The 27,784-nt window shown below is 50.0% G+C and overlaps 1 protein-coding gene across 1 annotated transcript; it reads left to right on the forward strand.

The window, feature by feature from the left end:
• The first annotated feature begins 11,824 nt into the window (after positions 1 to 11,824).
• On the forward strand, positions 11,825 to 26,168 carry LOC144773840 (uncharacterized). The gene is made up of 3 exons (XM_078658934.1): positions 11,825 to 12,230; positions 12,590 to 13,533; positions 26,049 to 26,168. The coding sequence occupies exons 1-3, from the start codon at positions 12,146 to 12,148 to the stop codon at positions 26,166 to 26,168; spliced, it is 1,149 nt and encodes a 382-aa protein (XP_078515060.1). The 5' UTR covers positions 11,825 to 12,145.
• Positions 26,169 to 27,784: the final 1,616 nt, after the last annotated feature.

Genomic DNA, 27,784 nt, shown 5'->3' on the forward strand with positions numbered 1-27,784 from the left:
AGGCGGCGAGGGCCTGGGAGGCCTTGGTGGCGGAGCTCCGGATGCTGGATGTGGATGTTGACTCGGAAGCTGGATCATTGGTGGGGGTGGAGCAGGCACAGGCGGCTTCCTCAGGACTGGGGGAGATTAGCGCAGTGGGTGGTCCCCGAATCACGGGAGGTAGCGATGACCCTTAGTATAATGGATGAGATGGCCTGTAAGCATGTCACACATGAGAGTAGTACTTTGATACCATTTCTTATCTAGATAACAGCGCCAGCGGCAGGGGTGGGTGGGGGGATTGGGAGTGAATAGATATTGAGGGGGGCCACAAATAGGGCATTGATTAAGGACTTAGAGCCCTGAGCTCAGACGCAATGCTATGTTGATTGAAGGGGCTTGACAGTGCAGCACTAGAGCTAGAAGAGGGATTGCATGCTTTGTTTATTGACGAATGCTTATCAAGTCTCAACACGAACTGTGGGGTTCTTTGTATTTGCCGTGGTCCCTTCTTATGTCTTGTTTATGTTTTGAAAACAATAAAAAGATTTATAAAAAAAAAAAAGTAGTGGACATGGAACACGAGGGGTGGGGGAGGGAGGTGTTTATGGGGGGGGTTCTGTTTTTTAGCTCAATTTTGTATGTGACACATGTGGAAGGAGCGCATACTATCGGGTTTGTACCCTTACATTGACTTGCTTTGAAAGGCCGCATATTCTGCAGTACCAGTGATGGGGAATTAACCGTACATTGTCATGTTCATATGTTGCAACTATAAAATAATAAAGAAATTTAAACATAAAAATAGTTTTTGTTACACATTTATACAATTTATTTTTAAAGATTTATTAAATTCACGTTTTTAAGTATTTCCAAAAACTACTGATAATTATAAATATTTATATTGTGTTTAATTATTCAATATAAATACAAAAATATCATTTTATTTACAAATTATGTTATTTGTACCATAGGTTTATATTAATTTATGTTATGTTTAATAAATTTGTACAGCGCGCAGCTACCTGGAGGTGTTCTGGCGCTAGATCAGTTTTCAGGAGACTATCCAAGATCAGGCCCTAGATGTTAAATAGCCATGTTTTCAGTTCCTTTCTGAATGTGAGTAGATTGGGGGAAGATCTAATTTGAAAAGGCAGTGAGTTTCATGCCTTTGCCTTACTCACGTTGAAGATTCTGCCTTCCCAATTCGATTTCTTGAATCTGGAAACCACTAAGGTTTTAGCTTCCATGGAACGAAGTGTTCTATTTGGTATGTACCATTTAAGGCTCTATATTATACAGATCAAAGAGAGAGAGAGGACTAGGTACGCTAGCCCGTATCCCCTGTGTTATATGTAGGTATCAATGAGGACTAGCTAAGTTTAAGGGGAGGGGGGAATATTAAGTGACTCAGGTACGTCAGACAATAAAAAGGAAAAAAGCAATGTTTTCCTTTGAAAGCCCTCACCCACCGACCTAGTCGGTGGCATGCTTCATCATCGGGCCCACCACAGTGGCACCGAATGTGCCCCGGGTGTGCTGCAACGCCAGGTGACTGCGGAGCTGGTATATTGCTGCGTGTGCAGTGAAGGAGTGAGAAGTGAAAGTTTAAAAAGCTATACAAGGGGTCCCAGCACCCGAGGGTTAACAAGTATTTAATAAACTGGGCCTCTGTTAGCTGTTTAAAAAGGCAAAAGGACAAAGTGGAGTAAATGATGATCTCCCATGTCCAGTGTGGTCTACATGTTTCTGCCAGTGCCTTTTCTATTATAAGCTGGCTTTCCTCAGGACCGAAAAGTAAAGTCATAAAGTGCAATTAAATAATAAACTCATAAACTATATTAAGTGTTTGTGTTATTTCCTTGGCTATGTGTCGCGCTCGCTAAGGCGCTGTAGCTGTTAGAGGGGGATTCCCTCAAGCTTTTCTACATAAAACACATAGGACAAGGACAAGACGTACAGGGGAGAGTCATGTTAGGATGGCATTTCTTAGAACTCATGGTGGCCGGCTTTTAGGGTGGTGTACGGCTTAAATCCGGCTAGGGTGAGCTCATAACACTTGTATGAGACTAGTGAGAGTATAGAAACAACCGTTAGTGGGTGGTGGTGGGCTAAAAAACGAAATCACAAGGTGAGGTACAGGAAAGTACTAGTACTGGGTCCTCACTCTGTTATTTCTTGGTAAGAAGCCTCATGGGTCGCCTGGCAGAGAAAGAGACCCTGTGGAGATAAACGAGGTTCACAAGGCTATCTAACCTGTAAGGAGAGAAGAGTTTTGGCTTACCCCATGTTGCTGGACAAGTGGTTTTACTCACGAGTAGTTCGGTCTGGTTCCTCCTTGGACCTATTCGTCCTTCTGCGGCGCCCGGTGTGAGGTGAGTGGGCCGCCTGCCTTTGTATTTATATTGTTTGTTAAACTCGATGCACCTGTTCAGGTTAGAAAGAGGGAGGGGTGCGCGATAAACGCTGTCTCATGGTGGGTCTCGCTGCGCATGTGCAGAGGAGTAGTGCGCGTTTCTAGCGCATGCGCGTTGGGCTGCCGTAGCGTTCTGTATTGGGCGCATGCGCAGGAGGATACGCGCGTGTGAACTGGTTCTCAGGTTGCCGGTAATCAGTAGTTTGACAAAGTCTGTTACATGGACGGTGGGTTGAGAACATAGATCACGTAACAATGTCAGCATATGTGCGTTCTGCTGCATTGGGCGGAATTGGAAGGAGAAGAATGGACTGAGAAGGGGGCGCTCATGCAGGAGCATGATGGCACTGCTACCCGAAGGGTTTAGCAAGGGTGTCTATGTGGCCAGACTGTTCCATGGGATGGAATCGTTAAGGCCTTGGGTATGGGTGGAAAGACGGTAAATCCAGCGTTGTTCTTTTTGCAGTAGGAGTTTCTCATCCCTGAGGTTGTCAAATTTCTCAATGACGGTCCACGTGAAGTCATTGGGTGTGTGGTTATAATAATAATAATAATAATAAAGCGTTTTGTAAAGCGCATGGCTGCACAACTGTGTATCCCCGCGCTAATTGCTGACAAAACTCCCTACGGCCCACCAGAACAGAGTACAAAAAAATGTTAATGGGGGAAGAGATGAGTTTTAAGTTTGACTCTGAAGAGGGTTTCTGATGGTTCCATTCTCAGATGAACTGGGAGGGCATTCCAATGTTTTGCTCCAAGGAATCGAAAGGAGCGACCACCCAGTTTTGCTCTATAGATCCGGGGAAGTTTAAATTGTGACATACCCGAGGATCTGAGGTTTCTGGTAGGGCGATGGATAGTGAGAAGATTTCTCAAATAGGTAGGACCTTTGTTGTGTGCAATTTTATGGGCATAGCAGGGACTCTTGAATCTAATTCTTTCTCTAACTGGGAGCCAATGTAGCTTAGACAAGGCTGCAGAGGCGGATGATCTTTTTGGTAAACCCAGTACCATGCGGGCAGCTGCATTTTGAATGCATTGAAGCTGGTGCAGTTGTTTTTGGTTCACCCCTAATAGGAGAACGTTTCCGTAATCCAAGTGGGGTGTTATAAGTGCATGCACTAAAGTTTTCCTTGCGTCAGTGGGAATCAGATCGATGGTTTTTCGCAAGATTTTTAGCGTGCCCATACATTTGCCTATAGTTTTATTGACTTGTGATTTTCCCGACAAATCCGAGTCAATCATTATCCCTAGGTTTTTGACTTTTTCGACTGGGTGGGGGTACTCACCCAGTGTAGTAGGCCACCAAGCCTGGGACCATATTGAGGTTTTGTTCCCTACCACTAGCACCTCCGTTTTGTCACCATTTAAACGGAGGCAGTTATTATCCATCCAGGTGGCGACCGCAGCCATGCAGCTAGAGAAATTGGTGGCAAATTTCTCGCTATCTGGAGTGAGCTTGAACATGAGCTGGGTGTCGTCAGCATAGCTGACAATGCCCACCCCAAAGTTCTCTACGACTCGAGCCAGGGGTTCCATATAGATGTTGAACAAGGTAGGGCTCAAACTAGAGCCCTGTGGAACCCCATAGCTGATGTCGCGAGAAGATGACTTGAAGGGTGGGCAATGTATTTGGAATGATCTTTTGGAGAGAAAAGATTTAAACCAGGCAAGAGCATGATCTCTCACTCCAATGTCCGGTAGTCGGGACAGCAAAGTGTCATGTAGCACAGTATCGAAAGCTGCACTTAAGTCTAGCATGACAAGTGCAGCTGTCTCCCCCTCATGGGTCAGAAAGTGGTCTGTGAGCTTACTGATGTTTTTCCCACATCTTATGGTACTTCTGTGTTCTGTCATTCTTGTGCGTACTCTTCTGGTTGTCATGCCAACGTACCTGAGGCCACATCTGCAGGTAATCAAGTATACTAGATTGGAGGAGTTGCAGTTTGTGAATTGTCGTTGTGTCCAGGTCTTACCTGGTTCCAAACTATGGGGTCGATTAGGATGGCGGACGGAAACGTGTACCGTCCGCCGCGGAAGGTGGCAAGCTACTCCGGACCTGTCCGCGGAAAATCCGCAACAGCAATTAGGATAAAACATACAAAAAACGCCGACCGCGGCGTACGGAGCACTCCAATCCCCGTCCGCGGCGGTCGGAGTACACCTGAGTCCGCGGCAGGCGGACGGAACAGTAAAAACACCGACCGCCGCGTACGCACATGACCGCGAATACATCCACCACCCCCGCTATACCTGCGCAATGTCCGTGTCCGCAATTAGGATAACTCCGCAAGTACCCCGGTAGTCACCGCCATCCACGTCCGCAGCGGAACCAATGCACCGAGAATCCGTGCACCACAGCGGAACGACAACACAAACAACATCCCTACTGTCAAACCAATGCCATACATTGGCACGGAAGTTTATCACCAAACACACGAAAAAAAACGCCCACCCACCGAAAATATCCAAACCAATCACAACACACAATGATCCACCGCCAAGCACCACACAATCCACACCTGCCAACACTCCCACCTAGCACCTGACTGCCAATAACCATTCAGACACGGTCTAGACACACACCATAAAAGAACTCCCACCCACTCCACAACTCCTCTGCAACACAGCATAGCTGCTAGCAGGACACACCACTGAACTGAGCCCAAAGAGAAATAGCATTCACACAACCCACACCCAAACACACCCACCACACAAACACCCACCACACCATTCTTACACACCACACACCTGCACCACCCCATCCACGCAAACCCACACCCCGAGCACCACACACCATGGCACCAAAAAAAACCCCCAAATTCACTGACACCGAGTTGAAGGTTATGGTCGATGAGATCATCCGTGTGGAACCCCACTTATTCGGGGCCCTAGTGCAGCAGACCAGCATAGCCAGGAGAAACAGCATGTGGGACCGGATAGTCACCAGGGTGAATGCCTCCGGGAGCGTCCCGAGGACGAAGCAGGACATCCAGAGGCGGTGGCACGATCTAAAGACCCGAGTCAAAGCCATACGAGCCAAGAACTATCTCCGGGCTAATCATACAGGCGGTGGAACCCCTCCAGAGCCCTTACCCTACACCGAGTGGGAGGAGAAGGTGATGACCATCATCCACCCTGAGAGCCTTGATGGACTTCCTGAGGGAGAAGAGGCTGGTAAGTACAAACCAAGCACCACGAGCACTACTACATGGTGTGCCTCACACAACTGTGAAGACACATCTCCCAGAGCCCAACCCATGCATGCAGTCCACATACTCACCAACGTCGAAATCACTCCAACAGGCCCCCATGTCCATAGGGATGGCGGTGGCGGTGGTGGTGGGTGGTGGTGGGTGTGAGGGGATGGAACCACAACTCCCAACAGGCCCCCATGTCCATAGGGATGGCGGTGGCGGTGGTGGTGGGTGGTGGTGGGTGTGAGGGGATGGAACCACAACTCCCAACAGGCCCCCATGTCCATAGGGATGGCGGTGGCGGTGGTGGTGGGTGGTGGTGGGTGTGAGGGGATGGAACCACAACTCCCAACAGGCCCCCATGTCCATAGGGATGGCGGTGGCGGTGGTGGTGGGTGGTGGTGGGTGTGAGGGGATGGAACTACAACTCCCAACAGGCCCCCATGTCCATAGGGATGGCGGTGGCGGTGGTGGTGGGTGTGAGGGGATGGAACCACAACTCCCAACAGGCCCCCATGTCCATAGGGATGGCGGTGGTGGTGGGTGTGAGGGGATGGAACCACAACTCCCAACAGGCCCCCATGTCCATAGGGATGGCGGTGGCGGTGGTGGTGGGTGGTGGTGGGTGTGAGGGGATGGAACCACAACTCCCAACAGGCCCCCATGTCCATAGGGATGGCGGTGGCGGTGGTGGTGGGTGGTGGTGGGTGTGAGGGGATGGAACTACAACTCCCAACAGGCCCCCATGTCCATAGGGATGGCGGTGGCGGTGGTGGTGGGTGTGAGGGGATGGAACCACAACTCCCAACAGGCCCCCATGTCCATAGGGATGGCGGTGGTGGTGGGTGTGAGGGGATGGAACCACAACTCCCAACAGGCCCCCATGTCCATAGGGATGGCGGTGGCGGTGGGTGGTGGTGGGTGTGAGGGGATGGAACTACAACTCCCAACAGGCCCCCATGTCCATAGGGATGGCGGTGGCGGTGGTGGTGGGTGGTGGTGGGTGTGAGGGGATGGAACTACAACTCCCAACAGGCCCCCATGTCCATAGGGATGGCGGTGGCGGTGGTGGTGGGTGGTGGTGGGTGTGAGGGGATGGAACCACAACTCCCAACAGGCCCCCATGTCCATAGGGATGGCGGTGGCGGTGGTGGTGGGTGTGAGGGGATGGAACCACAACTCCCAACAGGCCCCCATGTCCATAGGGATGGCGGTGGCGGTGGGTGGGGTGAGTACCAGTGCAGACAGAATCGGCCAAAAAAGTGAAAACAACCTGTCAAGTCCACATTACTCATCATCACATTTTGGTTTTGCAGGTCATCCTCATCTGACAGCTGGAAGCAACACCCGCCCTCCAGACTCGCCAATCACAGACGTCTCAGGGGACGATTGGCCAGCCACCTCCGGGGCAGAGGATGATCCCGGCACAAGCAGCCAGCCAGGGCCATCTGGCTCCCAGGTCACCCCTGCACCAACAACTACGGCCTCTGCCATTGTGACAACACCGGCCACTGTGACCTGCACAGCCACCACCAGCACCACCTCCACCACCACCACCACTGCTACCACCACTCCTGCCACCCTGCCCAACCCAACGGCCAACGCCGTGCCAGCGCCATCCCAGCCACGCAGGGAGAGTGTGAGGCAAGGCAGAGATGCAAGGCCAGATCCGGCAGGCAGGAGCATACGTCAAAGAACACGGGAGGATACCAACACACCCAATCCAGTGCAACAGTCATTGGAGGCACTGGGCAGGGTGGAGGTGAGCTACCAACGTGGTCAGGCACAGGCAGACCGGGCCCACCAGGACTTTGTAGATAACACTGCAATGTTGGGGGCCATTGAGAGGCGGCTTGGCCAACTAGTGGACATCTTCACCAGGACAATCAGGCCACAAACACCGCCACCGCCACCGCCACCGCCACCGCCACCGCCACCGCCACCGCCACCTGCGGCGGATGTGGTACCCGATGCCCCTGCGCAACCAGATGACACCGTACCGGCAGTAAGACGGAGGGGCCGACCGAGGCTGGAAGTGGGCGACAGCAGTGTGGAAGCACCTGCCACACGCTCCAAGAGGAACAGAAAATGACTGTCCCAGTACCTGCGCATGCCATTCACCCTGCCAACTATCCGGTCCCACCTGCCACAGGCCTGCTGTACTAGGCAGACACCACCCTATGTGGTGTCCGCACGGACATTTCATCTGCCATAACCTTCAACTCTCACTCCCCCACCCCTTCACTCATTTGTAAATATGCACCTACACCCATGCACATTTTGTAAATAAAAGCCACTTACTCACTCAATCATGTGTTGTCTCCATGTTTATTCACATGAATGCATCAGAAACAGATGTTACTAGGTACAGGTATCCAACTGGTACAGAATCATGGCGCTGCGGGAGTGACCTAGGGAAAATAGAAACCGCAAAGACACGTCAGGAAACAAGATCACACACATCAGAACACACTGCAGTGCAACATTTAACTACCCACACGCATCACAACAGTAATGGATGAGACGACACACATCATGGAGACGTGCATTGGCCACAATTTAGCACACACACACACATGCATGCATCACATAGCAGAACACAGAGATGAAGCACACCACTATGCCACAACACCAGCACACATTCACAGGGCATACCCAAGCAGCACAAGAGGAGCACACTCACAATCAAGGGAAGTAGCGATCAATGATCTGGCGCCTCTGGTCCACACCTTCCTCCTCACCACTATCCTCATCAGTTGACATGGCTGGGTCGGGAGGGCGAGGAACTTGCAGTTCATCAGGGTCCAAGAGCAGTTCAATGTTATAGCGCACAGCCAGGTTGTGAAGCATGCAGCACGCTATCACGATCTTGCATACTTTGCCTGGTGAGTAAGGCAGGGCCCCTCCAGTCTTATCCAGGCACCGAAACCTTGACTTGAGCAGGCCAAATGTCCGTTCTACCACTCGACGTGTCCTACCATGGGCATCATTGTATCTCATTTCTCCTGGTGTAGTGGGATTGCGTAAGGGACTGAGCAGCCAAGGCCTGTTTGGGTAAGCCGAGTCGCCTGTGTTGGTGGAAGAGAGAGAGAGAGAAACATCACAACCTGCATTGTGGGGCACACCATGCCACACAGATATCACTCCTGTCACCACAGCATACTCACCAACAAGCCACGCTTGTGCTGGACGAAGATTAGCCATCAGTTGGGGGACCATGCTGCTCCGCATGATGTGGGCGTCATGTGCAGAGCCAGGGAATCTTGCACACACATGTGAGATGATGTTGTCGGCCTGGCACACCACCTGCACGTTCAGGGAATGGAAGTGTTTCCGATTCCTATACACCTGCTCACGTGCCCGTGGTGCAATGATCGCGATATGCGTGCCATCAATGGAACCCACAACGTGTGGTATACGACCCAGGGCATAGAAGCCAGCTTTGACCGCTGGCAAGTCCGCCGCCTGAGGGAAATGTATATAGTCATGCTTGTACAGCATCATGGCTGTCAGTACATCCCGGAGTACCGTGCTGAACATGGCCTGTGACATTCCCCCGGCATCTCCAACTGTGTACTGGAATGTGCCTGTTGCGAAGAAATGGAGTGCCGCCATCACCTTTTGCGTGGGTGTCATGGAACCTGGATAGGTTCTTCGCGGCTGCAGATGAGGAGACAATAGGGTCACAAGTTCCAACAATCGACGGCGATCCAGCCTGAATTTCCGGATCACCTCCTCGTCCACCATATCCTCCAGCACAGTGTATGGGCGAAGGACATTTGGAGCCCTCCTGTGTGGGAGTAGATGGAATGGAAGTCAATTAACATACAACGCACGTGTGTGCACCTCAATCACATGTCAACGCCCTCTACCAACATGTAGTATCCAGTGTATGCTTGTCATATGTGTGACTCCTCTGATTGTCAGGACAACATGGACCGACGTAGCTACAATGTGCATCCACTAGCAACATGATGTTTAGCAACATGTGCAATGCACAGTGTCTCACCTCAACATCACTGCCAACCAGACATGTGACATGACCCACATGTGTAGGCCCAACATCACATGCACACATGCAAGTACATGCACACATACTAAATTAAACACCCCCCCACCCCCCCATATCATGATGCCCCAATGGCAACACCAGGAATGGTGGGCATACGGACATCACATGCATGGGGACACAATAGGCAACACACATGTACAGTACACAACAGAACCCCCACCATAGTCATCATCTGACACATACCACTCACTCACAACTGATTCACAGGTGCCCATTCATACGGGATCTACTGTGTACATGTGAGGTACGACTGAATTGTGTAGGGTACTACCCGATGTGGACATGCACACGTGATGGACACTTGTGGCTCACCGATGGCCATGGTATGGACACACATGGGATGGAGCATGACATGTGTAGCCACGCAATCACGCACACAACCGTGAGCAGGCAGCTGCAGACAATGGTACAAGGTGCATCATCGGCTAAGATGCTAACATTGATCACGCCATGGCGGTGCACTGCATCCGCTGTTTACGTCTGGGCATACGCGGGCCGCCTTCGACATTCACACTGTCTGCACGTGCACAGACCGTCACGCCCACACACCGGCAAGTGCATGTGTAAGGTTCCGGGACGGATGGTCGATTTGCAACAATGTTGTATCACTGGCGCCTCCATGGCGGTGCACGTACACAGCGGGGGAGGTGCAGGCCTATACACCCTGTAGATGTACTCAATGGACATGCCAGTTCATGACCCCCCTTACAGTCACCTTGCATCATCCACCGTACACCGGCCGGAGCGGCCGGCCCATGAACAACCGCCGTGCCAGGCCCTGCCCAGGACCGCCGTGCCGGCCATGGCAACAACCGCCATTGCACGGACCGCCAGGGAACGGCGGTAGTGGAAGGGCCGTGCAATGGCGGTTGTTGCCATGGCCGGCACGGCGGTCCTGGGCAGGGCCTGGCACGGCGGTAGTGGAAGGGCCGTGCAATGGCGGTTGTTGCCATGGCCGGCACGGCGGTCCTGGGCAGGGCCTGGCACGGCGGTAGTGGAAGGGCCGTGCAATGGCGGTTGTTGCCATGGCCGGCACGGCGGTCCTGGGCAGGGCCTGGCACGGCGGTAGTGGAAGGGCCGTGCAATGGCGGTTGTTGCCATGGCCGGCACGGCGGTCCTGGGCAGGGCCTGGCACGGCGGTAGTGGAAGGGCCGTGCAATGGCGGTTGTTGCCATGGCCGGCACGGCGGTCCTGGGCAGGGCCTGGCACGGCGGTTGTTCATGGGCCGTGCAATGGCGGTTGTTGCCATGGCCGGCACGGCGGTCCTGGGCAGGGCCTGGCACGGCGGTTGTTCATGGGCCGGCCGCTCCGGCCGGTGTACGGTGGATGATGCAAGGTGACTGTAAGGGGGGTCATGAACTGGCATGTCCATTGAGTACATCTACAGGGTGTATAGGCCTGCACCTCCCCCGCTGTGTACGTGCACCGCCATGGAGGCGCCAGTGATACAACATTGTTGCAACTGAAGCTTCCTTCCGTGAGGCTTGCACGTGCGGTTGCCGATGTGTGCCCGTGACGGTCCCTGCACATGCAGCCAATGGGAAGAGGGACGCTGGCCGCATACGGCCAATCGCAAGTAGAGGAAGCTGTGCACCGCAACAACAGGGCCAGTCATTGGGCCATTTCACGATCACGCTTCCAGGGCTGACCAATTGCTGGCGACGTATGCCACTGACACGTGCTGAGGGCCCTATATATGTGTGTTGGCCAAAATGAAACTTTCTACCCTGGGGACCATTGCTGCCTGTGACCATCACCTCGACCTGCTGCTGCTGCTGAGCTGACCACCGACTGCTGCCTGTGACCATCACCTCGACCTGCTGCTGCTGCTGAGCTGACCACCGACTGCTGCCTGTGACCATCACCTCGACCTGCTGCTGCTGCTGAGCTGACCACCGACTGCTGCCTGTGACCATCACCTCGACCTGCTGCTGCTGCTGAGCTGACCACCGACTGCTGCTCTAGTGCCATACTCCGTGATCTTGCCATGTCGTCAGGCAAAGAGATCCGGTCTCGACCCTTCACCGCCGCGGAGCTTGATGTCCTCGTGGACGGTGTACTCCGCAACTATGGACGCCTCTACGGCGCACCGGGACGGGTGGTAAGTGCAGTGTGGGACATGTTGGTGTGCATGAGGGGGCCGAATGATCAGGCCTATTTCTATCTTAGCTGTGTAGTGTGGGCTAGACATATGTTCCTGATTGTGCATGGCTGCTGACAGTAACGTCTTGCCCCTATGTGTGTGACAGGCCACCTGTCCACTGACTTACACCCTTTTGTCTCCCATCATGGTAGGTCAAGCTGCACCTTCGCAAGGACCTGTGGAGGAGCATAGCAAGGGAAGTACGGGCATTGGGGGTGTGCAACAGACGACATACACACTGCCACAAACGCTGGGACGACATTTCCAGGCTGAGCAAGAATGTAGCGGAAGTAACACTGGGCCTGATTCCAAGGACGCCCCGTCTGGCCCGACGCTCCATGACCCCTCTCATGCAACGTATCATTGCAGTGACGCATCCTGAACTGGCCGAACGTCTGAGTGCCGATCGACAGCAAACTAGCGGTGAGCATACTGTCTGTGTAGGAAACCTGTGAGTGCTATGCATGTATTGGTGCACAGACACACTATTGAGTTCCGTGTTGCGTATGTATGCCTGTGATGCCTTTTTGGTCCCATTGGGCGGTACTCATTTGACATCCAGGTCCGCCATGTTGACACGCCACTTGCTTAGTAGTTGAGTGTAAAAGCACATCCCCTAGTGGTCCATGGCCCCATGGCAGAAAATGTGAGGATGACTGGTAGGGGTGGGCCATGTGCAGGATGAGGGCTCCTAAACCTTTGTCTGCTATGTGATTTGGCTATCCTGTTCCTTCTGTACGTGAGTGTGCCCATGACTCACACATCTTTTCTGTGCATTTCAGCTTTGACAGAGGACACTCAGCCACAGACGGTGGAGAGTAGCCGAGGAAATGAGTCCGGCTCAGACTTCGCACACACGCAGACTGACACGGAGGAGGCCAGCGCCGGAGAGGGGGACAGGACCGTCCCTGAGGACTCGCATGTGGAGACGCCATCGTCCTCCTCGTCGGACACTCTGGGTGAGCCTGCACTGTTGTCACAGACTGGGAGTGGGCACTCACCACCTTCTGTCGTAAGACAGCACACAGGGCCCACACTTCCGCCAACTGCACCATGTACTGTTCGTGGCCGGAGGAGTAGGGGGAGCAGAGTGGCGTTCGGTGCAGGCACCGCTGCCCCTGCCACGGTGAGCCAAAATGCACTGTGTGCTGAGGCCGTTGATCTGCTCAGACAGCTGTGTGTGGGGCAGACCAATATGACAAATGCTTTCCAGGACCATGATAGGAAGTTGGGGCAGGTGGTGGCATTCATGGAAGGGATGCATGGCGATCTTGCAGGTCTACACAGGACAGTGCAGTCATTGGCAAGCAGTGTGTCGTCTGCAATAGTACAGTCGAACGAACAGGGTGCTACTTGTGTTTCACCATCTACACCGCTGGATGTCTCAGGGGGTAGTGATTATTCTGAGCAGGACTCAAATACAGCTTATTGCACTAGAAGCAGCGTCAGACAGCACGTCAGGGCACGCAGGGCACAGACCCCATCCCCTAGATCAGCTAAATCTGTTCACGTAGACGACGTCAGATGCACTGGAGTACACACACAGGATCCACAAGTGTTGTTGGGGGACATGCCTTCCGGAGCTACACAGCCATTCAACACGAAAGGTACTCCCAAGGCAAGGGATAGTCACATGTCCATGGACTGTTCCTTGGACAAGGCCAGTCAGAAGACAAAGGCACCTACTAAGAGCAGGGAGACTCCCAAGAGCAGGCCCACAGCAGAGGTAAGGGACTCTCCCAAGGACAGTGAGAAGACTAAGGCACCTACTAAGAGCAGGGAGACTCCCAAGAGCAGGCCCACAGCAGAGGTAAGGGACACTCCCAAGGACAGTGAGAAGACTAAGGCACCTACTAAGAGCAGGGAGACTCCCAAGAGCAGGCCCACAGCAGAGGTAAGGGACTCTCCCAAGGACAGTGAGAAGACTAAGGCACCTACTAAGAGCAGGGAGACTCCCAAGAGCAGGCCCACAGCAGAGGTAAGGGACTCTCCCAAGGACAGTGAGAAGACTAAGGCACCTACTAAGAGCAGGGAGACTCCCAAGAGCAGGCCCACAGCAGAGGTAAGGGACTCTCCCAAGGACAGTGAGAAGACTAAGGCACCTACTAAGAGCAGGGAGACTCCCAAGAGCAGGCCCACAGCAGAGGTAAGGGACTCTCCCAAGGACAGGGACACACACAGACAGCAGGTGTCTGCTGGAGACAGGTGCACCACAGACGACAAGTCTGCTGGCAGGAACAGGGCGGCGAGCAGGGCACAGGCTACATCCAGAGACAACACTCCACCTAAGGATAAGGCACATCCTACGGACAAGGCATCTGGCATGGACAATGGCGCTATCAAGGACAGGCATACTTCACCCCTGGCTGCACTGAGGCTGATGTTTTCTACTAAACGTAACACTGATGTCTCCGCGGCGGAGTCCCCCCATACCTCCACTCCCATCCAGGCCAGTCAGAAGCAGAGGAGGGTGTCCCCTGTTGTTGCATCCCCCATTACACATCATTCCGAGTCCAGGCGGCAGGCACAGAGCAAACGACAAGCAGGCTCCAGCACGTCCCCCGAAACCAGATCCCCCGCAGCAGCTGCGCCACCTATGCTGGGTGGTGATTCTTTGGAGTCCCCACCACTTGGCAGTCCTGTCCTGTCCAGGGTGCACTCACACCACCCTAAGAAACGCAGACACACACCATTGACACCTGCCAACCCCGATTTGGCTCTAGGTGAGCTATCCCCAGCTCCCAGGCCCACCCTGCCTCCTGGCCCATACAGCCCTGTGGCTCATCATTTCAGTTGTCCCAGTGGCGCTGGTGCAGTTGACTCTCGTGTATCAGATGGTGGCACAGTGTCAGTTGTGCCCTCTCCTGTTGCAGATCCTGGCAGGGTATGTGGGTCTATGGCTCACGTGTCAGTTAGGAGATCTGTGGCTGTGTTGCACACTCCTGTTTCTGGTGCTGGCAGTCTGTCTGGGTCAGTGGCTCACGTGTCAGTGACTACATCTGTGGCTGTGTCTCACACTCCTGTTGCTGGTGCTGCCAGTGTGTCTGGGTCCGTGGCCCATGTGTGTGTCACTCGGGCTGTGGCTGTGTCTCACACTCCTGTTGCTGGTGCTGCCAGTGTGTCTGGGTCCGTGGCCCATGTGTGTGTCACTCGGGCTGTGGCTGTGTCTCACACTCCTGTTGCTGGTGCTGCCAGTGTGTCTGGGTCCGTGGCCCATGTGTGTGTCACTCGGGCTGTGGCTGTATCTCACACTCCTGTTGCTGGTGCTGCCAGTGTGTCTGGGTCCGTGGCCCATGTGTGTGTCACTCGGGCTGTGTCTGTGTCTCACACTCCTGTTGCTGGTGCTGCCAGTGTGTCCGAGGCAGGTAGTTCACGCAGTCCCCCTGATTCTGTGATGTGAGGTGCTGTACACTTCACTCAAATGTTAGTTCACATGGTGTGTCCATTGAGAACTGCGTGGCACTCTTGTGGTCCCTGTGACGGTTTGGTAGGGACACGTAGTTGTGCTGCCTCTGATGTACCTGTTCTGTACTGCACATTGCCCTGTTGATGCTCTGATACTGCATTCTGCCCTCTCGTTTACTGCCTCTGATGTACCTGTTCTGTACTGCACATTGCCCTGTTGATGCTCTGATACTGCATTCTGCCCTCTCGTTTACTGCCTCTGATGTACCTGTTCTGTACTGCACATTGCCCTGTTGATGCTCTGATACTGCATTCTGCCCCTCTCATGTGCTGCCTCTGATGGACCTGTTCAGTGCAATGGACTGTTGATGCACTTAGCCCCTCTCATGTGCTGCCTGTGATGGACCTGTTCTGTGCAATGGACTGTTGATGCACTTAGCCCCTCTCATGTGCTGCCTGTGATGGACCTGTTCTGTGCAATGGACTGTTGATGCACTTAGCCCCTCTCATGTGCTGCCTCTGGACCTGTTCTGTGCAATGGACTGTTGATGCACTTAGCCCCTCTCATGTGCTGCCTGTGATGGACCTGTTCTGTGCAATGGACTGTTGATGCACTTAGCCCCTCTCATGTGCTGCCAATGATGTACCTGCTCTGTACAGCACAATGCCCTGTTGATGCTCTGATACTGCATTCTGCCCTCTCATGTGCTGCCAATGATGTACCTGCTCTGTACAGCACAATGCCCTGTTGATGCTCTGATACTGCATTCTGCCCTCTCGTTGACTGCCAATGATGTAGCTGCTCTGTACTGCACAATGCCCTGTTGATGCTCTGATACTGCATTCTGCCCTCTCGTTTACTGCCTCTGATGTACCTGTTCTGTACTGCACATTGCCCTGTTGATGCTCTGATACTGCATTCTGCCCCTCTCATGTGCTGCCAATGATGGACCTGTTCTGTGCAATGGACTGTTGATGCACTTAGCCCCTCTCATGTGCTGCCAATGATGTACCTGCTCTGTACAGCACAATGCCCTGTTGATGCTCTGATACTGCATTCTGCCCTCTCGTTTACTGCCTCTGATGTACCTGTTCTGTACTGCACAATGCCCTGTTGATGCTCTGATACTGCATTCTGCCCTCTCGTTTACTGCCTCTGATGTACCTGTTCTGTACTGCACAATGCCCTGTTGATGCTCTGATACTGCATTCTGCCCTCTCGTTGACTGCCAATGATGTACCTGCTCTGTACTGCACAATGCCCTGTTGATGCTCTGATACTGCATTCTGCCCTCTCGTTGACTGCCAATGATGTACCTGCTCTGTACTGCACAATGCCCTGTTGATGCTCTGATACTGCATTCTGCCCTCTCGTTGACTGCCAATGATGTAGCTGCTGTGGTGCCCACTTTGCCCATGCTCACGCATACACTGTGATTTTACCCCTATTTTGTACAATAAAGGTTGTCTATCAGGTCTCGTGGTCTGTCGTTGTCATTCCTGCTTGCGTACTACAAATGTGTATTTGTATATGCTTCTCATCAGTGGTTTCGGTAACATGACACTCCCCCTCCCTACGTCACGTCCCTTACTGGTATTCCCCTGCAGACAGCCAATGGTTTGTGCCTTACCTGCGTCGTCGTCCGTGGTGGGCCATGACTAGGACGTGGTGGATCGCGAAGAGCATCGGGAAAGCGTGTAGCGCTGGGTCCATGGTGTTGGTCAGCTTGCGGTGGGTATCTCTGCTATGTCACCTGTCTTCGCAGTGGGGATTCCGCCGTGTTCAGACAGGTTGTTTTTCCGCTGCGGTTTTATGTGTATTTTCCGCCATCTTGATTTGGAGGACGGTCTTCGACGTCAGTCCGTACGGCGTGGCCTCCGGATGTGTTCCGTCCGCCACGCTCTCGTGTGTAGTTCGGCGGCGGAGCGTGCTTTCCCGTCGCGGACGGGAATTTGACACGTTTTCCTATCCTGATATGGCGGACGGAGTATCCGCGGCAGGCGGACACGGAAAAGGCTTTTTCCGCCTACTACAGGGCCGCGGTGGCTCTTCCGTCCGCCATCCTAATGAGCCCTTAAGTGTTTTTGACGGGGATGTTAGGTGGCATACACTGCAGTTATTACAGGGTTGGTGGCCAGTGATTTTTGGCAAACCCCATGCATTGATGATGGTGTTGTCTTTGTCCTGATTTTTAAGACGGGGTCTGGTGTTCACCAGTTGGTCTCTTAAATTGGTGGCTCTTCTGTAGGCGAAGCGAGGCTTTTCCCACTGCCTGGTGCCAGAGTTTATGATTTTCCAATTGCGGTTGATGATGTTAGACACTTGGTTAGATGCTGTGTTGTACGTTGTGACGCAAGTTAGTACAGGGTCTTCTTCCGGTTTTTGGACTGTTTCTAGGAGAGCCTCCCTGTTTTGATTCCTGGCTCTTTTGCAGGTTTTGTTGATTATCCTGGATGGAATTCAGCCAGTTCTACATGTAGTTTAAACATGTCCAGTCATACATACAACACTCAACCAACCCTTTTTCCATCAATATAAGAATGTGGCGTCGCTACATCGACGACATTCTCATAATATGGAATGGCAACCAGGAATCACTTGACAGATTCATGCTATGGGTCAACCAACTAGACCCGTACCTGCGCTTCACATACACTAGCAGTTCCACTGAGCTACCCTTCCTAGACCTGAACATCAGACCAGAAAATGGAGTACTCTCCACCACTACCTTCTACAAACCCACAGCAAGAAACTCCCTGCTCAGGTTTGATAGTTTTCACCCCCGACACCTGAGGGAAAACCTGCCCTACGGGCAATTCCTGCGTATCAGGCGTAACTGCAGCAGCATAAAAGACTATAAACAACAATCTAGCGAGTTGGTGCACAAACTAAGGGACCGTGGTTATCCATCCAGGATAATCAACAAAACCTGCAAAAGAGCCAGGAATCAAAACAGGGAGGCTCTCCTAGAAACAGTCCAAAAACCGGAAGAAGACCCTGTACTAACTTGCGTCACAACGTACAACACAGCATCTAACCAAGTGTCTAACATCATCAACCGCAATTGGAAAATCATAAACTCTGGCACCAGGCAGTGGGAAAAGCCTCGCTTCGCCTACAGAAGAGCCACCAATTTAAGAGACCAACTGGTGAACACCAGACCCCGTCTTAAAAATCAGGACAAAGACAACACCATCATCAATGCATGGGGTTTGCCAAAAATCACTGGCCACCAACCCTGTAATAACTGCAGTGTATGCCACCTAACATCCCCGTCAAAAACACTTAGTTTGGAACCAGGTAAGACCTGGACACAACGACAATTCACAAACTGCAACTCCTCCAATCTAGTATACTTGATTACCTGCAGATGTGGCCTCAGGTACGTTGGCATGACAACCAGAAGAGTACGCACAAGAATGACAGAACACAGAAGTACCATAAGATGTGGGAAAAACATCAGTAAGCTCACAGACCACTTTCTGACCCATAACCACACACCCAATGACTTCACGTGGACCGTCATTGAGAAATTTGACAACCTCAGGGATGAGAAACTCCTACTGCAAAAAGAACAACGCTGGATTTACCGTCTTTCCACCCATACCCAAGGCCTTAATGATTCCATCCCATGGAACAGTCTGGCCACATAGACACCCTTGCTAAACCCTTCGGGTAGCAGTGCCATCATGCTCCTGCATGAGCGCCCCCTTCTCAGTCCATTCTTCTCCTTCCAATTCCGCCCAATGCGGCAGAACGCACATATGCTGACATTGTTACGTGATCTATGTTCTCAACCCACCGTCCATGTTACAGACTTTGTCAAACTACTGATTACCGGCAACCTGAGAACCAGTTCACACGCGCGTATCCTCCTGCGCATGCGCCCAATACAGAACGCTACGGCAGCCCAACGCGCATGCGCTAGAAACGCGCACTACTCCTCTGCACATGCGCAGCGAGACCCACCATGAGACAGCGTTTATCGCGCACCCCTCCCTCTTTCTAACCTGAACAGGTGCATCGAGTTTAACAAACAATATAAATACAAAGGCAGGCGGCCCACTCACCTCACACCGGGCGCCGCAGAAGGACGAATAGGTCCAAGGAGGAACCAGACCGAACTACTCGTGAGTAAAACCACTTGTCCAGCAACATGGGGTAAGCCAAAACTCTTCTCTCCTTACAGGTTAGATAGCCTTGTGAACCTCGTTTATCTCCACAGGGTCTCTTTCTCTGCCAGGCGACCCATGAGGCTTTTTACCAAGAAATAACAGCGTGAGGACCCAGTACTAGTACTTTCCTGTACCTCACCTTGTGATTTCGTTTTTTAGCCCACCACCACCCACTAACGGTTGTTTCTATACTCTCACTAGTCTCATACAAGTGTTATGAGCTCACCCTAGCCGGATTTAAGCCGTACACCACCCTAAAAGCCGGCCACCATGAGTTCTAAGAAATGCCATCCTAACATGACTCTCCCCTGTACGTCTTGTCCTATGTGTTTTATGTAGAAAAGCTTGAGGGAATCCCCCTCTAACAGCTACAGCGCCTTAGCGAGCGCGACACATAGCCAAGGAAATAACACAAACACTTAATATAGTTTATTAGTTTATTATTTAATTGCACTTTATCACTTTACTTTTCGGTCCTGAGGAAAGCCAGCTTATAATAGAAAAGGCACTGGCAGAAACATGTAGACCACACTGGACATGGGAGATCATCATTTACTCCACTTTGTCCTTTTGCCTTTTTAAACAGCTAACAGAGGCCCAGTTTATTAAATACTTGTTAACCCTCGGGTGCTGGGACCCCTTGTATAGCTTTTTAAACTTTCACTTCTCACTCCTTCACTGCACACGCAGCAATATACCAGCTCCGCAGTCACCTGGCGTTGCAGCACACCCGGGGCACATTCGGTGCCACTGTGGTGGGCCCGATGATGAAGCATGCCACCGACTAGGTCGGTGGGTGAGGGCTTGCAAAGGAAAACATTGCTTTTTTCCTTTTTATTGTCTGACGTACCTGAGTCACTTAATATTCCCCCCTCCCCTTAAACTTAGCTAGTCCTCATTGATACCTCCATTTAAGGCTCTGCCTAAGATGGTAAAGGCCAATATGGTGGAGAGCTTTAAAGGCTATACATAGAGCTTTAAATTTAATGCAATGCCTTATCGGGAGTCAGTGTAGTAAGTTACAGTCGGGCAAATATTAAACAGCGTTTTAAGTTTTTTTAGGTGTTGTTGCAGTATATTTAGATAAAGTCCATTACAGTAATCCAGTTTTGACATAACCAGCTAAGCCACAACTGTTTTTTAGGGCTCCAATGGTATAAACCGAAGAATGTTTTTGTTCAACCATAGAGTAAAAAAGGTAGAAGCAGTAGCTACGCTTGCCTTGCCTCCAAAGGAGAGTTTGTTGTCCATTTGGACATCCAAGTTTCTAGATTTTCTCACAGGCACTGGCAGAGGGTGAAAGCCCTAGTTCATCCAGCCACCAGGAAGGTAAGCAGAAGGAGGTTTTATTTCCTAACAGAATGACTTCAGTTTTTCCTGAAATCAATTTTAGGCAAATTTTACTCATTCAGGTAGTGATGGCCTGCATAAAGTTGCAAAATCTATCACCTGTATCTGTGTCCTGGTTGGAGAGAGACACCACAATGTGTATGTCATCAGCATATGAGGTAAGAGAAAAGCCAAATGATCTCATCAGGGAGGCAAGAGAAGACACATAAACATTACAAAGCGTATGGATAAGTGCTGATCCATGCGGAACCCCAGAGGGGAGTGAGAAAGGCTCACTATAATTTTGCAATCAAATTTTTAAATTAATGGTTACATTTCTTTCAAATTTCAAATCCCAAAAAGCAGCATTTTCTCTCTCAACGTGAAAGTATCTAACTTACAAATCCATCGAACAGTCCTTACCCACATTTCCATAGAGGGGCCTATGGGACTGAGCCATTTCTTGCAAATTTCCCTTCTAGCAAGAAGCAACGGATAAAACAGGAGGGACCGCTGTGCTACGTCTACCCAACAGCTGATTGCAATGTCAATTCCAAATAAGACAAGTATGGGATTGATCACAACACCAGCTCGGAAAGTCCCAGCAAGGACCTTGCTCACATCTTCCCAAAACTTCACAAGCGAGGGACAGGAAAAGAACATATGTTCATCATTATCCTCGAGGAGGCCACATCTTCTACATCTCGGGACTTCATTTATTGCAAATCTCACAATCTTTTGGGGAGACCAGAAAATCCTGTAAAAAAGTGGTTCCTTTTTAAATTTGCTGGTTTAACAACATGATATCGGAGCCTGAGAGATGTTTGCCACAAGTGTGGTAACTCAGACCCTAGCGTCCTATCTTCCCAGATCAAGGAAGGAGCAGGCAACTTACTATCCTTGGCATCCAGCAGCATCCAATACCACATGGAGACCTCCTTCTATAGACTGTGTGTCCTTTAGCCTCCTCACAATCCCCCAGGGATTTCCAATTTCTTGCTTCTCGCCAATATACCAAGAGTGGTGTTGCACATATTTAAACCTTGACAGCTAGCCGAAGGTCTTGCTAAACACTACCTCCCAAGGCACCAGGCGCTGCACAGTAAAGAGATACCCCAACAGCACTAGCCTAGCATCCCGCAAAGAATGACTCAAGATATCTTCCAGGCATTGAGGCATGCCTGCGTAGTAACAGATAGGGGTGAAATCTGGGTAATATTTTATGCCCAGGGCCTTCCTGATTTTATACCAAAGTATGATGGCTGCATTTACTACCTTTAGCCTGACTTAAAAAATATTTTGGTTCACCAAACTTGTACAGCAGACCACAAGTCCCCAGACTCTCCAGGTCCTTTCTCATACCTGTTAGCAGCTGACTACATGTTGTAAACGCTGGTGTTTCAAATAACATTCTATAGTTCTTAATCTGAAAATCATTCAAATACTTCCCCAGATTAGGTAATGCCAAGCCTCCTTTCTCCAAACTATGCCTCAGTGTCTTCCATGACAATCTCACTGTCCCAGAGGCCCATATAAAGGATATTATTTACCTCTGGATCTTAAAAATGTACAATTCAAGAAAAGGGAGTGGATGCAATTAAAAAGGTATGTCAACTTGGGAAGAATGTTCATTTTAATCAAATAGACTGGCTCATATATGGTTAATGGGAGATTCGTCCATCTAGTAGGTGGCTTATCTAAATCCCTAGCAACCCTCTCCAGATTATAAACCAAGATTGCCCCATGGCATTGAAAGATGGATATCCCCAAATATCTAAATTCTGGTTGCGTGCCACCCTGCTGCCAAGAAATATTCCAATACATAATATCTAAGAGAAAGAGAAGAGGGCAGTCTTGCCTAGTACATCTGTAAATATTAAAACTCTTGGTCAGTACCCTATTCACAGAATTCGGGCTGTTGCGGTTTCATAGGGACTTTGCATAGAGGAGATACAATTTTGGCTGAACTGCAATGCCCCCAAAGCCTCCCAAAAGTACTCCTAACAAACTCTATCATTGTTATAGTCGCATCAGATTCTGCCGTATAAATAACCAGATCGTCGGCATATAAAGTGATCTTAGTACTAAACCCTTGTGCTGCGAATGGTATTACTTGAAGATCTCCCCAGAGCATTTGGGCAATGGTTCCATATAGATATCAAAGAGAAAAGGGAGCTGCCTTGCCTAGTACCTCTGTAAATATTAAAACTCTTAGTCAGTACCCTATTCAACAGAATTCGGGCTGTTGGGGTTTCATAGAGCCTTTGCATAGTGGAGATAAAATTTGGGCAGACCTGCAATGCCCCAAAACCTCCCACAAGTACTCCCAACAAACTATATCAAAGGCTTTTGCTGCATTAAATGTGAACACAGCCAAAGGAGATCAATTGGACCGATAAGTTGTTGCGTGAGCTCGTAGATCTACCACTTGGTAACAAAACCTTTATGGTATGGGTGTATTAATTGGGTAGCTAGAGTAGCTATCCAGCTTGCAAGAATACGGGTAAACACTTTATAGTCAGCGTTTAACAGTGAAATCGGCCTTTATGAATCCGCTTTTTTAGGATCCTTCGCTAGCTTCAAAATCAGCACCAAGGTGGCTTCCTTCCATGATTCGGGAATCTGCCTTCCCACCCGCAAAGTGAATAGCATAAAATAACTCTCTCCATATTAGAATAATCACCTCCTTCAGCATTTTATATAGCTTGAAGCAAACGGCATCTGAGCCTGCTGAATGAGTTTCAGATGTTCCCTAATTTCCGTTTCAGCAATCCTAGCAGCTAAGACATTCTGCAACTGATCTGGGAGACCCGGCAATCCCCTATCTCTTAGCAAACGCCTAAGGTTCCCAAGATCTGGTTTAACCTCTTCTTTATAAAGAGAAGAGAAGAAAGCGAGTAAATGATCTTCCATCTCATCCGCCCTCCCAGTACCTTCTTCCTGGGACTTGACAACCAATTCTTTAATAGTATTTCTGGCTCTCTACACTCTTATTTTACAAGCCAACAATGCCGCACTTCGCCCCGCATACTCAAAAAGCCAGGTACAGTTCAACAGTTCACCTACCATTTTTCCTGGCACTTCCCTTCAAGCCCAATTCAACCTCCTTGCCTCCTCCAATCTCTTATGGGTTTGCCCCGGCTCTAACCTAGAGCCTAGAGGTCTGCACTTGTAGAAATACCTCCAACTGCCTTATTTCTTGCTTGAGGGACCCCAGCTCCTCTCTAGTCCTCTTATTGTTATTAGCAGCCAGGCTGCGCAGGACCCCCTGAATAAAAGCTTTATAAGTGCCCCAGACTATAGCAACGGGGGCAGACCCGATATTAACCATAAAGGACTGACTGGCCTTTTCTAAAGTCTGCCCGAGGGGAGTGCACGATTAACAGTCCATCTGTAATTCTCTAGGTGAATGGGAAGTTCAATCAGCACTTGGACAGCTGTATAATCGGAACATGCCCAGGCAGATGTTTGATCTCTCTAATTTCATCCACAAAGAAAATGGCCATACTTCCTACTGTGGAAAGGGTACCCTCTCTGGTGTCCCATTCTACATCAATCAATCAATCAATGAAGGTTTTTTAGAGCGCAATCTACTCACCCAGAACGGGTCTCAAGGAGCTAAAGGATAGGGGGTGGGGGGTTCCGCAGGTCCTGGTAGTTCACTGAGTTCCATCGAAGAGCCAGGTCTTCAGGTCCTTTAGGAACTTAGGGGGCGATGCAGTCTGTCGGAGGTGGAGGGGTAGAGAGTTCAATGCCTTGGCCGCGAGGAGGGAGAAGGAGCGTCCTCCTGTTCTGTTTTTCTTGATCCGAGAAACCGTTGTGAGGGAGAGCTGGGCTGAGCGGAGAGAGCGCTGGGGAGCGTGAAACGAGAGGCAGTGGTTCAGGTTGGCGGTTCTGGTATTGTGGAGGGGCTTGTGTGCATGGGTGAGAAGCTTGAAGGTGATTCTCTTCACGATGGGGAGCCAGTGTAGTGTCCGCAGGTGTTGGCTGATGTGGCATGATAGGTTGAGGACTAGTCTGGCTGCGGCGTTCTAGATGTTCTGGAGTTTGCGAATGAGGTTCTTGTTGATCCTGCCATAGAGTGTGTTGCCGTAGTCCAGTCTGCTACTGATGAAGGCGTATGTGACAGTTTTCCTATGTTCGGGGGGATCCACTTGAAGGTCCTACGGAGGAGGCAGAGGGTATGGTAGCAGGAGGAGGTGATGGCATGGATCTGGAGGTCCATTTTGAGTTCGGGTCAAGGATAATTCTGAGGTTGCGTGCCTGGTCTATGGGGGAGGAGGGCTCCGAGTGCGGGGGGACACCAGGTGTCGTTCCAGGCATCGCGGTGTGGGCCCATGATGAGTATCTTGGTTTTGTCCGAGTTGAGTTGAAGGCAGCTGTTCTTCATCCATCTGGCAACAGCTTCCATCGCCACACATCCACTAGGCCCTACGCTGGAAAATGCTTTACAGGGCCTTCCTGACCCTAAGGGTATTTATACTGTCCCTCCTAGTGGATCTATTCAGATTTAAATCCAATAGCGTGTTAAAATCTCCTCCCAGGAGTATTGGCCAGGGAACTTCTAAAAGGTCCCACTCCAGTTTTGAAAGGTGTGAGGGATCATCTGAGTTAGGGCCGTATAAAAATATTGTTCTGGCACTCAATTTGTCCCACAATCCATCTGCCAGAGCATTCACTTTCAAAATATATCAAATCTACATCAGCCACTTTCCGTACAATAATTGGCAACCTCTTACAGTATTCTGCTTGGTCGGAGACCAAGTATTGTCCCATCCATTTTTTATTTAAAAACAGCACCTGAGTCTCCACTGCTCCCTACCCAATGCACACCCCCAACCCCCACCCTGGACAACCCTCCCCTCACTACCAGGCATTATTAAAATGCTGTATGAACGCTATCATGGTGGCGCAAAACAAAAATATGAACTCCAATACCGAATGTGCCCCCATACGCCCAGACACACAGAACAAGATGAGACCCGCCACCAGCACCTATAGCCCACCTAAAGCCCCTTCTAATCCAAAGCCCCGTACCCATCTCAATGACAAACGTTTCCCTTGATGGACTCAATCAGCTTCTCTACATCTTCAACCCTCCGATAATTATACATTGTATTGTTCCACATGATACAGAACATTGAGTTCCTCCAGTCTTCTCCCCAGTTCCCACTGCCATTGTTCCGTGGCCTTACAGACGTCTAACCATATAATAAAGGTATACCCATTGCTAGTAAAAGAGACATTTTCTAATATGCTTCATAAGATGAGTTCTTTCATCGTATATGACGAAAAGTTAACAAGGATCTTTCTGTGTTTCTGCTTGTTCAGATTCCTCCTGAAAGTGACCCTATGGACTTGCTGAACCTCAAGCTCCAGATTCACTTCAAGTCTTCTCTTGAGAGCCGTTCCTTAAGGAGGAGTAGTTGTAATCAATGTTCTTACGCTTGATAATATGTGTGTGAGTTTCTGTGTGTGGGTGCGTGCACATTTGTGAGAGGATTTCAAGCAAGTAAAAGTTTAGTTACATTTGATTTGATCTGATTTATAATCTACTTCTGTATCAAAATATGGGTGAAGTTAGAAAAGGGGAATACACACTATATTGCGGCCAATGACCGGTCCTCATAAATAGAGATATGATATAGTGTGTGTGTGTGTGTGTCTGTGTTTGTTCATGTGTGTGTATACACACAGACACATTGGTTGTTGACAATGATGTTGTTGTACCATGATTGTTCTGTGGTTGATATTTTACTATACATCCATAATGCGCTTTAAGCCTCAAATGGTGTATGGAAAATGCGATATAAAAAACAATACAATACAATTCAATAAGGCAGAATTTTGTCTCCCAGGTCTATTGTATTACTTATGGTAAGACTAGGTGATGGTTGGGTAGCTACATACACAGTTTGGCGTGCATAGGTTTAGTTGTACTACACTGTTGGTTAAGGTTGCAGTATGAGACAAGATGTCAAATGGTGCCATAAAGTCTTAAAAATTGGTTCAACATCGCAGAACAAAAATTGAGTAATTTGTTAGGAGCAGTGCTGCTCTTGAGCCACGAAGGTCTAGGTTTCATATGCATGTTACACCTGAAAGGCTTTATCTTGCATTACAAAAAAAGTAATTGGCAGGCAAAGCTGCTTTAATGATAAATAAAAAAACACTCTACTTAGCAAAGTTCTTGACTCTGTGCCCACAGTTCTAGCAGCATAATCCAACTTACTGTTCAATGTGGTAAATTTCATACAGTGAAGCTGCTTTATATTTCGTGACAGATGGATATGCCAAAATGGAAAAATAGTTTTTTCTTTTTTTTTTTAAACAAGTCTTTATTGAGATATATTTTAACCCCTATTTTACATACGATCAGAAGAAAAATAGACTTCCCCCCATGCCCCCCTCCTCCCCAGGCATGAAAGCATAAATATTTGTACATGGTTAGTGATATGACATTTTTGTTGGAGCATTTTGACACAAGTATTATACATTTCCTATATTAGTTCACAAGATTTGACATAGTTGAGTTATGAAGCAAGATTCTGTATCCAGCTTGTGAGGGGTCCCAGATTTCCAGCCCCGTCATTTGTTTCCTTCTACCCTTCCTACGATATATAGCCATTTCTAGGTTATATGTGGCCAGGAGTCTCGCCTGCCATTGTTGAAAACCGGGAGGATTGAGGTCTAGCCAGGCTGCGGCCAAACATATTCTAAAGACTGCCGTGGAGATAAATATAAGCCCTTGCATTCCTTTAGGACGAATATCTCCGTCCAGCCCTAATACTAATTCACCCGTTGTAATTTCAATTCTTGAAATAAAGATTTCAGACAGAAAGGTGGATATTTCCATACGAACTCTACCCAAAGTAGCACATGTAGCAAATATGTGTACGATGTCTGCCTCATACTGCATACAACTTGGGCATTCCGTGCCTCTGCCCGTGCCCCACTTGGCAATCTTTTTTGGTGTATAGTATAGCTGGAAATAGGTTTTGTAGTATTGGGCTTGTAAGTTTGCCGACATTAACCATGATTGGGATGCTTAGAAGGATCTCTCACTT

Source organism: Lissotriton helveticus, chromosome 8, assembly GCF_964261635.1.
Source record: "Lissotriton helveticus chromosome 8, aLisHel1.1, whole genome shotgun sequence".
Lineage (NCBI taxonomy): Eukaryota > Metazoa > Chordata > Amphibia > Caudata > Salamandridae > Lissotriton > Lissotriton helveticus.

Bases quoted from the DNA above. Each gene is read 5' to 3' on its own strand.
- LOC144773840 (XM_078658934.1), top strand. From the start codon at position 12,146: ATGACCCCTCTCATGCAACGTATCATTGCAGTGACGCATCCTGAACTG. The intron at 12,231-12,589 runs GTGAGCATACTG...TGTGCATTTCAG, and splicing joins CGATCGACAGCAAACTAGCG to CTTTGACAGAGGACACTCAG. The intron at 13,534-26,048 runs GTAAGGGACTCT...CTGCTTGTTCAG, and splicing joins AGAGCAGGCCCACAGCAGAG to ATTCCTCCTGAAAGTGACCC.